Raw genomic sequence first — 15,197 nt, forward strand, 5'->3', positions numbered from 1 at the left:
AGATCGTATTTCATTCTAATTGTCATTGTAAATGACTGAAGCTTTCCTTTCTCTGCCTCTATCGCATCACTCCTTTTCTCTACAGTTAGGAGAGTGAAGGTGTGTGGCTCAGTGGTATTTGGCCCACGATCGTAAAGTAATGAGTACGATTCTCTGCAGCGTGCTATGTTCTTGAGCAAGGTACTCTACTTCACCTTGCTGCAGTCCACTCAGCTGGCAAAAATGAGTTGTAGCTGTAATTCAAATGACCCAGCCTTGTCATATTCTGTGTGAGGCTGAATCCTCCTGAGAACTACCTTATGGCATGCATGTCTGCGGAGTACTCAGCCACTTGCATGTTAATTTTATGTGTAGACTGTTCATTGATTAGATAAACAGGAACCTTGTCATGGTAACCAACAAAGTGTCATCTTTTAAAAAGAGCGAAAAAAAAGAAATGTTTCATATCATAAGGTAAAAATGTCATGTTTTTAGTATAAGCAGTGAAAGCTAAGACAAAATAATAGCTATTTCATCGCTCAGTTTGATACCAACAGCCTGTGCATTGGTGTTTATCTGGGGCTTGGCCTCCAGATCTGTAAGACCCACAAATGCCACTGTTAGGACTGGATTAACACTGATAGTGGCCCTAACGATTAAAAAGATTTTCCTGCACCTATATAGAATCTTTTTGTGTTTTCTTCCAATCACTTGAAGGTTTATCTTGCTCCAGTCCCACTCAGCTGGCTAAAATAGGTTGTAGCTGTAACTGAAAGGGGCCAGCCTTGTCATATTCTGTGTTACACTGAATCATCCAGAGAACTACGTTAATGATATGCATGTCTGTGGAGTACTCAGCCACTTGTAAGTTAATTTTATCCTCATGTGGTAATGAAAAGTGAAAGTGACATCCAATATGTATCTATGTATCAACTTTTCTTTGGATCTATGTATCTACTGTCTCTCTTACTTTCTTTCTCTTTCACTTCCTATGTGCGCCTCCTCTCTCCCACTTTTAATTTAACAATGTGTGTATGTATCTACGTATCTATTTTTCTTATGATGTGATAAACTTTTAAAAACACAAAACGAACGCTGTCACCACTCAGTCTCTTTCACTCTCTCTCTCTCTTACTTCCTCTCAGAAACATTTAAAAACACAAAATGAACGCCGTCACCACACAGTCTCTTTCACTCTCTCTCTTTCTCTCTGTCCTCCTCTCTTTCGTTTTGCCACTCACTTCTTTGAAGTAAATGTGATACACATGACAAGTACATACAAAAAGAACAAACTGGCATATTAACATTATTGATGAAGATTGATCTAAGTCTTTGCAGAGGTAAATAAACACATTAAGAAGAGATTGACTATTTATTGAAGTGAATTCAATAAATGAGTCAATTTGTATAAAATAATAATAATAATAAAAAAAATTCTGTACCCCATAATCTTCAAAAATCAAACTTCCTAGACAGAGGGAACATACTATATTTCTCTTGACACACTCTGTTTCTTTATGATTGGTGATATCTCTTTTCAAAATGAATTTATTACAGTTAAGAGGGCACATTACGGAGTTAAAATGGCATGTCTCCTGGTGTTCCTGGAAATAGAAAAGAAAGAAAAATGTTACACATTATTACGTGAGGTTTCTTTAGATTCAGTAGAGCTATTACTCAGTCAACCATTTTTGTCAGCATCATTGAGACACTCTTCTGTTTTTGAATTTTCAAGAGTAGTCAACAATATATATTGTGCAGCCAATATTGGACAGAGATTATTTCATGTTGCAGATTTTATGTATGTCTGTATGAATGAGTGTATATATAAATAATAATCAGCATAACCAACTTAAATTGGATGTGTTGCTTACATTACCTTAAACCACTGTTAATGTCCAGAGATACTATCTCATGTTGATGACATGTGCTAATTAAGCACTGACTATATTAGCTGACAAAATGATCGTTTTCACAGTGGATGGCACTGCCATGTAATGCAAGTATGAAAAGTAGTTGAACCAATAAAGTATAATAATGACCAAACGGCCAGTGATGTTGCATAAAACCAGTGCATTACAAATAAATTAACTATGAGCAACAGTAGAGGTGTATGTAATCTAATATAATAATGAGCATAGTATTTTTATATATTTGTGTGTATATATATATATATATATATATATATATATATATATATACTAGCAGCTAAGTCCGGTTTCACCTGGTGAGTTTGGATGATGTGGCTGTAAAACTTGCTCTGTGTAAACATTCGACTTGTTTGGGCACGCTTACGTTAAAAAAACAATTCAACCAAATCAAAAATAAACCCAAATACTAAGCGAACAAAGATGAACCAACCCACTTCCATTGCGCGTGCACACGCACACAGACACACACACATTCACATATCCCCCTTTTACATACACACACATATATTCACACAGAGTTGAAATGCTGTTTGATTTATTTTTTCAGCGTACAATTTTCATCATCCCACTACCAAGTATATCACCCCTTCCTTCCTCATTCATAGACACAAAAGAGTATTATTATAGTAGATTATCTCGGTAAACATGGGAGCTATGAAAAAATACACAGTCCAGCATCACCACCAGATCATTCTACACATCTGTGTAATTTTTTGTGCAATTCCAGCCAGCCGTTTGACCCTGAATCCCAAGACAAGAAAGAATCGCATATGTCAAATTTATATATATATATATATATATATATATATATATACTAGCAGCTAAGTCCGGTTTCACCTGGTGAGTTTGGATGATGTGGCTGTAAAACTTGCTCTGTGTAAACATTCGACTTGTTTGGGCACGCTTACGTTAAAAAAACAATTCAACCAAATCAAAAATAAACCCAAATACTAAGCGAACAAAGATGAACCAACCCACTTCCATTGCGCGTGCACACGCACACAGACACACACACATTCACATATCCCCCTTTTACATACACACACATATATTCACACAGAGTTGAAATGCTGTTTGATTTATTTTTTCAGCGTACAATTTTCATCATCCCACTACCAAGTATATCACCCCTTCCTTCCTCATTCATAGACACAAAAGAGTATTATTATAGTAGATTATCTCGGTAAACATGGGAGCTATGAAAAAATACACAGTCCAGCATCACCACCAGATCATTCTACACATCTGTGTAATTTTTTGTGCAATTCCAGCCAGCCGTTTGACCCTGAATCCCAAGACAAGAAAGAATCGCATATGTCAAATTTATATATATATATATATATATATATATATATATATGTAATCAGTTAGTTGTCAAAATAAAACTCAGTTCTGGAAGTCAGGGCTGAAGCCAGCTCCAGCATCTCAACAGTTAAGACAAAAACACTATGAAAAAAATCCCATTAAATAAAGGGAAGTTACTCCAATGGGCACACATGTACACACATATACATACACGTAAACACACGCACATACACACATATGTGCCCATGCACACATCATTGTGTTCATATGCACATCTCTATATGCACATGCACATATATGTGTATATATAAATATATATATATATATATGTATATATATATATATATAAATATATACACACACACACAAATGCAGCCTCCTGTCTGTCAAACACTCCTACACCTGCAGATATACAAACATATATACATACATATATGTATGAAGGAAGGAGACAAGTACAACGGATACAGTCTTACACTCGTATATATACATGCATACGTATACATGAACACACATACACGTTTGGTATATGCTTATACATACAAATACTACATGCATATATAGTCACACAATTATGAAAGGGGAAAAATAAAATACAGAAAGTATATATAAGCAATAAAAAGTATATAACAAAATATATAAGAACTGTTAAGACGCATGAAAGGCTTGTACGTGGACATAATATAAAAATACAAAGAGCAGGTTCTATCTGTGATCTTGGGGGTCCCAAAAATGTAACAAATGTTTTGCCATATATGGACATGACCCAAAAAGTTCAGTTCTTGAATTTAGACATGTAGCAGGGTCTAAAGAACTTTTCCAGATGATCCATCTTTCCATATTGCAAAGATCATTTTGGCGGGAGTAAGGGGGTGTGAACCAGATAATTTTCCTATTCCTATGTTTTCTTTTCTTTATTTCTGGACTAATAACAGGTATATAGGTTATTTCCTTACTAAAACCACTATCTTTAAGAGCTTTATTATATATTGGGGCAACATTATTAAATATGTTTATGTCGGAGGTGAGGCTAGAAATTCTCTAACTAAGGTTTTTAACTAAATTCTTAAACACTAGAGGTGGGGTAGGAATCTACATTAATATAACTAAGTCTATCGTTGGGCTTACTATAAGGTTTGTAAATATTCTTATTTAAATCTAAAGATACATCAAGGAAATTGACAACCGTCAGGTTGGTATCTACTGTTATGCTACGGTTGAATGTTTTCATCAAGTGGATAATGTCCTTCCTTAACCAATCTTGCGCTGGTCCACTGGTATTTGTAGTTAAAGCTAGAGCATCATCTTTGCAAACGGCAAAATATACACCAGGAAAAGTTTTACCTAATGTATCAAGTAGGAATAGTCCAATGAGATCGCATATGCTTGCTCCATCATATGACCCCATGCTCACATCGAAGGTACCCTCTGTATTGGTTGACTTAACCCACTCTGCATTCTCACCGAAGAGTAAAGTCTTTCTAGCATGGCAGATTATGTCCTTATCTTGTGTACTAATTTCTATAAATTCGCTTGTGAAGGTGAGGGCTTTATCGAGCAGTTCCTTAGAGATAGAAGCATAGAAATCAACAATGTCGAATTGCGTAAATCTCGTTTTATTCTTATTCCTAATGGCTTTAAGCCAATCAACGACTTCTATACTATTAGACCATTGTACTAACCTAGTAGCATTTCTGACTTCAGCATTGATATTTCCTAAAATTTCTTTACTAATAATACCAATTTCTGATTTTGCTGGGTTAATAAGTCTACATTTAGGATTAGATAGGAAGTTCTTCTTCTGGTCTTTAATAGTTATAAAGGCCTCTTTTTTGGGGAGGACCTCTATTTTTTAAAATCTAATTTAAGCCTAGAGGTGATAATGCTAGCTTCTTTATTAATATTGTTATAAACTTGTGGTCTAGCTTTAGTGTAATTATTAATAGTGTTGTTATGTAGAAGACGTGAGTATGTGCTGTTTTCTACAAGGTATAAGTTCTTGGTTTTATCAGAAAAACCCCCCGTTTTTTTGGAACTTCTTATGTATTTGATGTCATGTTCCAGTTTCTGTTGGAAAGTGTTAAAAGACGAAATTTATTTTGTTTATAAGCTTCAGTAGGTCCGTTTCAAAATCTTCTAAGTCCTTGATTTTAAGAGGGAATTTCTTTGATTAAATTTCATAAAATATGTTCTCTGTAGTAGCCTCTTCCATGTTGTAAAAGAAGGCTTTCCATCTCATACGCTTAATAAGATCTGTAATTTTCTCCAAAAGTTTCTTAGAGTATAGTTCCCTGAATGGTATAGGTATGATTTTCATAGAATAATCGATACTGGAGGCGTCCATATCAAATTCTTCTGCGGGGCAGAGTTCTCAACTGATTTATAGCAACTTTTTAAAACAAGCTGTATGGGCTTCTAAAGAAAAAGCTGTGGTATATATATATATATATTTATCCAAAATCAGAGTAGAAGTAGGATGGAGTAGGAGAAAGAGTAGTATAAGTGAAGGGAGAGGAAAGAAAATAGTAATTCAGTGAAGAAGTAGTGAGAGAAATAACCCTGACTGAGAGAGAGTGAGAGAAAGTAATAGCAATGAGAGAAAGGAAGGGGTGATAGATGAATAATGAAGGAAGGGGTGAAAAAAAATCAGCATTTCAACTGTGTTAGTATATGTGTGTGTATGTAAAAGGGAGGTATGTGAATGTTTGCTTGTGTGTGTGTGTGCAATGGAAATGGGATGGTGAACGTTCAACATTGAAAAGAAAAATCAAACAGCATTTCAACTCTATTTGAGTATATATGTGTGCATGTACAAGGGAAGTATGTGAATGTTTGTATCTGTGATTATTATGTACCTTATTTATATATAAAATACAACAATCAGTCGTCATTTATGACGGCACAGGGTCAGCTAGTGAGTAATAATTAGCAAATCCAACTTAAATTGAAGATATTGTTCAGATTGCCTTAAACTGTTGTTAACGTGCTAATTACTATTCGTTTCTAACACTGTTACTGTCACTATTAGCTAGGTTATTAGTAACCTGCTGGTTTTATGCAACATCATTGATCATTTAGCCTGGCTTTCTTTTACATTCTTCCTTATGGTGGACTATTTTCAATCAAACTGTTGTATGTACCTGATGAATAAGGTCACCATATAACTAAAGACATTCATAATATTATGCAAGATGCAAACCATGTGCTTTTGAAACAGATGTAATACTCAACTATATCTTCCATCCCTTTCATTTACAGATTTGTCACATTATAAGCAACATTTGTTGCTTGTGAAAAGAAGTTGTATCGCACCTGTCATTGGAACTTTCTGTCTAATCTTGATATGGGACAAACTGTATTCAATGCATTGATTAATAAATTTTATTGATCAATTATTGAGCCATCTGTATTTTCAATACAAGCCATGTTTATGCTAGAAACTAATCAACTGCATTTTATCATGATCATTTGTCTGGCCATAAAGGACATACCTGTATGTATGGCCATGATTTTACTTAGCTTGATGTGTCTTCTCAAGCACAGTAAATTGCCAGAAGTCCCTTGTCATCTCCTCAGAGTGGCTCAACATCTGAAGGTCATTTCGCATCACCTTGTCCCATGTCTTCGCCCTCCCACAGGTTCCTTCCACAATTAGAGATTGGCACTTCTTTATGCAACTGTCCTCATCCATATGCATCACATGACAATATCAGTGTGTTTTTTTTCTCTTGCATGCTACATCTGATGCCTCTTATACACAATTTTTCTCTTAAATCATTTACACTCAATCATATATGCACATTGACATTACCCATCCAGTGGAGTTTGCTGACTTCATTTCTTTGAAGCCATCACATGTCCTCTGCAGTCATAGCCCATGTTTCACTGCTATGTAGCATAGCTGTTTGTATACAGGCAACATATAATTTGCCTTTCATTCCGAGAGGGAGGCCCTTTGTTACCAACAAAGTTCTGTGAACTATGCCTGGCCTGTTCTTATTTTAGCAACTACACTTTCAGAGCATCCTCCCCCACTACTTAACTTTGTTGCCTAGGTAACAGAATCTATCCACTACTTCTAAGGATCATCCCTGGACATTCGAGGAAGTTTATTTTCAGTGCATTCTTGATGTTTATTGTACCTGCACATCTGCCACACACAGACTACTTCCTCTGTTAACAATCCTGTGATACTGTTGCAACATGTGAGTGGGGTTGGTAGATGGAAACTAAAAGAAGCCCGTAGTATATATACATGTGTGCATGTGTGTGTATGTTTGTCCCCTAACACCACTGGACAACTGGTGCTGGTGTGTTTACATCCCCATAACTTAACAGTTTGGCAAAAGGGCTTGATAAAATAAGTACCAGGCATTAAAAAAAAAAAGTACTAGGATCAATTTGTTTGACTAAAATCTTTCAAGATGGTGGCCCAGCATGGCTGCAGTCCAATGACTGACACAAATAAAAGAATACACACACACACACATATATAGGATAAAAAGTTTTGAATGGTACAAAATGTACTATAATACAAAAAAATGGACTATATACCTGTTGTAATTTAGTCATCCATAGTCTGATATGATACTTCGGAATAAATTTCGATCACTTCCTCTCCCACCTCTGGCTAGGTAACCATGTATCTCCTTTACAATAGCACACCTCTTTCTTGTTAACTCTCCTTCTCTCTCAAGGTAAACATGTCCCTCCTCTTTCTGTCCTCATTCTTGTTAACTCTTGCTCTCTTCCTCTCAGTAGCTGGGTGACTATGTACCTCCTCTACAGCAAGACATCTATTTCTGTTTCTGTCACACCCTAACCTTTCATCACCTGACATAAGATCACCTCCTCCAATGCCCCCTCCCCTCTTAAAGATTCCTTGTCTTGCAAAGTACTTGGTGACCCTGCCAGTGCAGGTGCCACTTAAAATGCACCCAGTTCGAACTGTAAAGTGGTTGGCATTTGGAAGGGCATCCATCTGTAAAAGCCATGTCCAAACTGACCCTGCCATAGAAACCATGCCAAAATAGACACAGAAGAATGGTGTAAGCTCCTGTCAAACTGTCCAACCCATGCCAGCATGGAAGGAAGATGTTAAATGATGATGATGATATATCCTTTAAGTTTGTTTACAGGAAACGTTTTGATAGGCACACACACACACACACACACTATACAAACACACTACACATACAGCCTTGGTCAAAATTATGGAGCAGGTATAAAAAAATAGAGAATATGATTGAATCTCATTTACTTAATAACTGAAAACAGTATAATAAACATTTTAGAGTCCATCACATCAATAATTAGTATTTGATATATCCTCCTTTTGCTTTGATAACCACTTTTATGTGTTTTTACATACTTGAGACTAAGTTGGGGCTCATAGCGAGCTCAATTTTCTGCTACTTTTCATGAATTTTGGCTTCTAATTCACTTTCTCTAGAACATTTACATCCCCTCACTCGTATACCTAAAGTGTGACCACAAATGTTCAATGGGATTAAGTTCTGAAGACTAAGAGGGCCATTTCATTGCCCCATCCCTTTTCCCCTAAACCAACCCATTGAGACTCTGGATGTGTGGCATGGAGCACTGTCTTGTTGAAAGATTATGCCATCTGGGACGTTATCATTGAAAATTTTAGCTAAGGAAGGTTGATAAACTTGATCTAACATGCTGATGTATGTGTTGGAATTCATTCTACCCTCACAAGTGAACAACATTTCTGGGCCTGAAGAGTACATGTAGCCCCCAAAACTTCCTCCTCCGAATTTGACTGCTGGGACCACACATCCAGGATGAAAAGCCTCTCATCTCTAAGGTGAATATAAACAGCTTCAGGGGTTCCAAAGATTTGAAGAGAAAAAAGATTTACTGATCATTTTGGGTATCCAATTAAAAGTGTAAGAATTCCAATTATGCCTAGTAAAGTGGTGGAAATGAATGTGGAGAACCTAAATCAAAGTTACTGTCATCAGACCAAACAACTTTAGAACAGCCATCATCAGTCTAATCTTCATGTTCCTTTACCCAAGACAGTTGCTTCTTTATGTTCACTTCAGACAGCAATGGTTTCTTTCTGGCCTTACATCTTTTGAGCCCAGCTTCTAATAACCTTATCAATGTGTGAGTTGATATATCTTTGTTTGTTGCCACCAAAAACTCAGCAGTTAAGTCAAAAGAGGTCTTTTTCTGATCCGCTAGAGATATCCTCTTCAGCGACTTGTCTTCTCCCATGGTTGTACACTTTTTATGATCTTGTCCTTTACAGTTTTTGAAAGAATTGGTCTCATTGTACCTTTTGATGGACACCCTTTTCGAGCATTTCAATTTTCTTGCAATTTCAACTTGGGAGAATTCTTCACTAGATAATGCAATGATTTGAGTCCTTTGAATTTCAGAAACCTGTTGCTTTGAAGACATTTTCAACAAATATTAACCACTGATAAGTTATCAATAAGATATTCACTGAGAAAATAGTAAAAGATGTTAGTGTAAAACAATGAGTGCAGAAAATTGACCCAGCCACAAGCACCAACTTAGTATCAACTATCCAAAAATGCATAAAAGTGGATATAAAAGCAAAAGGAGGACATATCAATCACAATTTGTTGATGGATTAGATTCTAGAATGTTTATTATACTGTTTTCAATTATTAAATAAATGAGTTTCAATCATTTTCTTTATTTTCACATACCTGCGCCATAATTTTGGCCAAAGCAGTATGTATATGCTACATATGCACATATTCATCTGTCAGAGGAATGAGGACCACCTAATCATCTTTAAGGGTAACAGATGACTTGCATGGTGATTTTAAATAAAGTGAAGAAGAGTTGTACAGCCAAACTCACTAACTTGCGTGCGACTGTCTTCAGCCCTGTGGTAAGACCAGGTCAAGATGACTGGGGATGAAGACAGATGCAGCGGATGATCAAAATGTCTTGTTTGCAACATCTTGCTCTCTGCAGTTATTTAGAACTATTTTACTAACTCCTTCATTTAACAATGTTACAAGAGGGTTAGTTCGCTAACATGATGCTCACAATAAAACATGAATTTCACTGAACGAAGTACATTACATCACCTACATACTAGATTCAGTTACAAAGCAAGAGGGTAAGAAAAAAGAACTGGTACTCACTTCAATTTGATTCAACTCCACAATATGTTTACAACCATTCCTTGAGTAAGGACAATGAACTTTCATAGAAAGGATCTCTCTCTTCACATAATTATCTGGAAACATTTTGTTCTGATCCACATCTGCATTGTCAATGGGACACTTGCAGTTGCCTTCTCTGTGGAAAAAGAAACAGATAAGACCAATACATATATATACATATGTACGTACACACATATATATATATGTACGTACATATATATATATATATACATACATATTTTTTTTTTTTTTCGTTTTTCTTGTTTCAGCTCAGAGCTGCAGCCATGCTGATGCACCGCTGTTTTGTGCTACACTGTTATTACTAAGAGCCTCCTCTAATATGTGGCACTTGGTGAAGAATGGAGTTTGATATAGCTACCCTCATTTGCACCTCTTGCCGTGAGGTAGGTTCATCTGGGACTCTCGACAAGAAGATGTCCAGCTTTGATTTAAAAACTGCTACATCTACTTTGTGCAAGTTCCTCAGACCCTTTGGGAGAATATTAAAAAGGTGTGGGCCCTTGAAACCCAGGCTGTTGCAGTAGCTGGTCCTGAAGTGTGATGGCATTGCTGGGATCTTTGGCACTATGCAGTGTCATCCCTTTCTAGCATTGGTGTAGCTTACAATGCCAAAATTTGGCACAATTCCTTCCAGGATCTTCCAGATATATATTACTGCATACCTCTCCCGTCTTCTCTCCAGGGAGTAGAGTCTTAGCTGTTTCAACCTTTCCCAGTAGCTGAGCTGTTGCAAAGAGACGATCTTCTTTATGAATTTTCTCTGGATTGCTTCAAGGTCTGCTGTTAATTTCACACTGGTGAGTGACCATAGCTGTGAGCAGTAATCCAGGCAGCTGAGGACGAATGTCCGCCAGAGGACCATCATGGTTTCCTTATCTCTGGTTCTGAATGTTCTTAGGATCCATCCAGCCAGTCGTCTGCACTTTGTCGCCATCCTGGTAATGTGCACTTGGAAAGAGGTATCATCACTCATGTCGATACCCAGGTCCCTCACAGACTTAGGCTCTGGGATTGAAATTCCCTGTGGACCGGTGTACCCTGTAAGTCTAATATTCAGTTTTGGATGCTGGTAGCACAGGGCCTGGAATTTTTCAGCATTAAACTGCATATTATTATCCTCAGCCCATCTGTAGATTGAGTCCAACTCCTGCTGCAGGTGTGCAACATCGCTGGGATTCTGTATTTTCTGCGAAACTTTTGTATCATCTGCATAGCTTGCCAGAGTGGCTATCCGGGCATTTGAGGGCATATCTGAGAGGGCCACTATAAAAAGCAGTGGTCCCAAGACAGTGCCCTGTGGAATACCGCTCACTATTTGTGTGTTCATAGAGGTGGCTCCATTTACCACTACTGCCTGACTCCTATCTTTCAGGAAGTCATGTAACCACACTCCAAGTTTTCCAGCTATGCTGAGGTCACGCAGTTTGTGACATATCATACCATGATCCACCTTGTCAAAAGCCTTTGCAAAATCAAGGTAGATTACGTCCACATTTGATTTGTTGAGTAACTGCCTAATGTCATAATGTTGTAAGAGGTGAGTCAGGCAGCTCCTACCTGGTCGAAAATCATGCTGGGTATTACTCAGCAAGTTATTTTCTTCAAGGAATGCGATTAGTTTCTTTCTGACTATCTGTTCCATAACTTTGCTGATGTGTGAAGTCAGAGAGATAGGCCTATAGTTTTTGGCATCTGCTCTACTTCCCCCTTTATGTATTGGGCATATTATTCCCTCCTTCAGCTTGCTTGGCAGTTTGCCATTTGTAAGAAAGCTCTGGAAGAGAATCTTGAGGGGTTTTGCCAGGGCATGCTTACACGCTTTGAGGGGGATAGCTGGGAAACCATCAGGACCAGTAGTTGAGTTTGTGTCCACTTCATCTATGGCTAGTAGGACATCTTCTTCGCTAATGTCAATATATTCTATTGTAACTGCCTCGCTGGTTATAGGTGAGGCGGCAAAGAAGTCCACTGGTTTGTGTTCCAATGGGGTGGTAAAGACACTTTTAAACTGGTCATTCAGTATCTCACTGATCTTAGTTGGACTGTCTGTGAGGGAGCCATCGTTTTGGAGGAGGGGTCCTATCTTGTAGTGCACTGAGACTGTTTCTTTCGCATAATGAAAGAAGGCCTTTGGGTTTGATTTAATGTTTTTTATAACCCAGGCTTCTTTGTCTGCTTTCTCCTTCACATAGGATTGTTGCAGCCTTTTTTCGATCTCCATCAGTGTTGTTTTTAGGCGGGATGTTTCGCTACTTTTGGGATGTTGGTTGAGACGATTTGCAACCTTCGTCCATTGTCTCATGAGGATCTTCCTGTCTCTTGGAATCTTGCTTCTATTTGTTTTGGCCTTGTGCTCTGGGACATATTTCTGGCATACGGCTTGCACAGAAGACATGAAACATTCTAGTTTCATGTCAATGTCTGGTGTGGAGAGACATTCCGGCCAGTCCTCTCTGAGGATCCCTTTTTGGATCGGTTTCCAATCTGCTTTGTGGAAGTTCAGACATCCATTTAGATAAACAACATTCTGTGCATAATGAATATGTCCCTCCTTTAACCCTTTCGTTACTATATTTCTGACCAAAATACACCCCTCATGAGTTTCAATTAAATTCTAAAATAATCATGAATCTAGGCTTGTTTCATTAAATAACTGTAACTTTTTTACTTATCAACATATTAATGTGATATTTGGAACATAATTAAAGAAAGGGTTCTTAATCAATTCTATTGCATAACTTTTGTCTCAAAGTGACTTTAATTACAGGTAAATCCAGGTAAATTGAGCAAAAGTTAAAAATATTAAAATTTTAAATTGAGCAAAAGGTAAAAATATTAAAATTTATTTACGCAATAATTATGGTAATATTGATAATGATAGGCATAACTATGACAATGTTAAGGATAGTAAACATATGGGATGGAGGAGGAACAAGGTTATTACTAAAAATAACAATTTGATAGGCAACCCTAATACTGATAAGGATACATTATGGCTGATAATCCCATATGCATTGCAGATTAAAACAGACATAGTTAGAGCTTTGCACAATGTAATATTTAGGCACTTTGTTAAGGGTAGGAATAAATTTGGTCAATTAATTAACTATGGAACTGTTAGAATAGGATATAGCATTACACATAATTTAGCCACCATCATCTCCTCATTTAATAACAGGAAACTGGATTGCTTCTATAATGATAGAAAGTTGAATTTAGATAATAGTAATTTGCCTCTCTATAATCGTAGGAACAATATTTCTTTTGGAGCTAACGCGAACAACCCTCTTGCAAATTATGATGGTACAGTACCTGTAAGGAAAAATATTAATGTATTAGATGATACCAATACCACCAATACTATTACTATTGATAGGAATATCGCCAATAATAATAAATGCAATCACTCGTTGAATTTGGGATTGGATAGTAAAAATAATTGTAACACTATTAATGGGAATAGTGTTACAGAAATTTTGGCCAATGTTAGATTACCCCAACCTGTTGATAACTGTAATTTCAGAAACAGAAATCAATGTGTGTTTGGTAATCAATGCCTCAAGAAAGAGGTAGTTTATCAATGCACTGTGGATACACAATTTAGCAGTAGGGTATACATAGCATGAAACAGAGATTTAATTATCATAGATATACTTTTAGAAATAAAAACAGGATGTACTCTACGAGGTTAAGTGCGTATATTTGGGAACTCAAAAGTAAGAACATAGATTTTAAATTAAATTGGAAAATACTAACTTCTGCACCTGTATATAATAGTAAAAATAAAAAAATGCTCTCTATGTATTAATGAAATTTTTTTCATTATCAAAGCTGGTAGGCCTATTATTAATAATATTAATGAGCGGAATTTTTTTTGCATTCATAAACTACCATACACTTTCTCTAGATTTAAATAGAACTTAGCTTTTCTACTAGTAATATTTTAACTTTCCTCTATATCTGATTGTAATAGTAGTCTTTACAATTTGAAACATGCAACTTATAAATTTATAATCTTGTAGCTACACATATATATAAATATATATGTTCTGTATTGATTGTTTTTTGTTTTTTGTCCTGGCTTATAAGGGAAATACACTGGAACATGAATATATATATTTTGGTATATACACAGAAATATGATATTCATGGGGATTTCCAAAATTGTTGAGTGTGTATGAGTATCATAGTTAGGGAACCTGGTTTTAGATACTGTAATACTAATATGTAATAAATGAGAGTCTATATTGAATGTACATTGTTTGTTTTGGATGAGTATATGGGTTTTTGCAGGTATTTATTTGGCAGTCTTATATATTGTATATTTAGTGTATCTTTGTACTCATCTTAATTTGTATCTTATGTTATTTATTAATAAATCTATTCATTTACTTATATTTGGCTTTATACATATTAGCAGTCTTATGTATTTAGTCTATATTTGTACTCATCTTGATTTGTACTTTATGTTATTTATCTATTTATTTATTAATTTATCTATATGTAAATATTTACATAATAGTAGCCTGTATACTAAGTTTATCTATGTACTCATTTCAATGTATTTTTTTTTATTTTATGTTATTTATCTATCCATTTATGTATATGTGGATATATACATATTAGCAGTATTATATATTAGGTTTACCTTTGTATTTATCTTAATTTGTATTCTATGGTATTTATCTATTTATTTATTCATTTATTTATTTATATGTAGATATATACACACATATCCATTATTTATTATAATATATATATATGTATACATGCTTTTACTTATATT

At 35.8% G+C, this 15,197-nt stretch overlaps 1 protein-coding gene across 4 annotated transcripts in view; it reads right to left on the reverse strand.

Annotated features, from left to right (window-relative positions):
- Nucleotides 1-15,197, reverse strand: part of LOC115213801 (TNF receptor-associated factor 6-like) — a 71,113-nt gene that overhangs the window by 13,035 nt on the left and 42,881 nt on the right. For all 4 annotated transcript variants that reach the window (XM_029782668.2, XM_036505025.1, XM_029782669.2 and 1 more), the window contains 2 exons: nt 10,370-10,526; nt 1,422-1,583 (listed from right to left, as the gene is read on the reverse strand). In XM_029782668.2, the coding sequence (XP_029638528.1) occupies nt 1,422-1,583; nt 10,370-10,526 (319 nt within the window). The remainder of the gene's footprint in view (nt 1-1,421; nt 1,584-10,369; nt 10,527-15,197) is intronic.

Source organism: Octopus sinensis, linkage group LG7, assembly GCF_006345805.1.
Source record: "Octopus sinensis linkage group LG7, ASM634580v1, whole genome shotgun sequence".
NCBI classification, from domain to species: domain Eukaryota; kingdom Metazoa; phylum Mollusca; class Cephalopoda; order Octopoda; family Octopodidae; genus Octopus; species Octopus sinensis.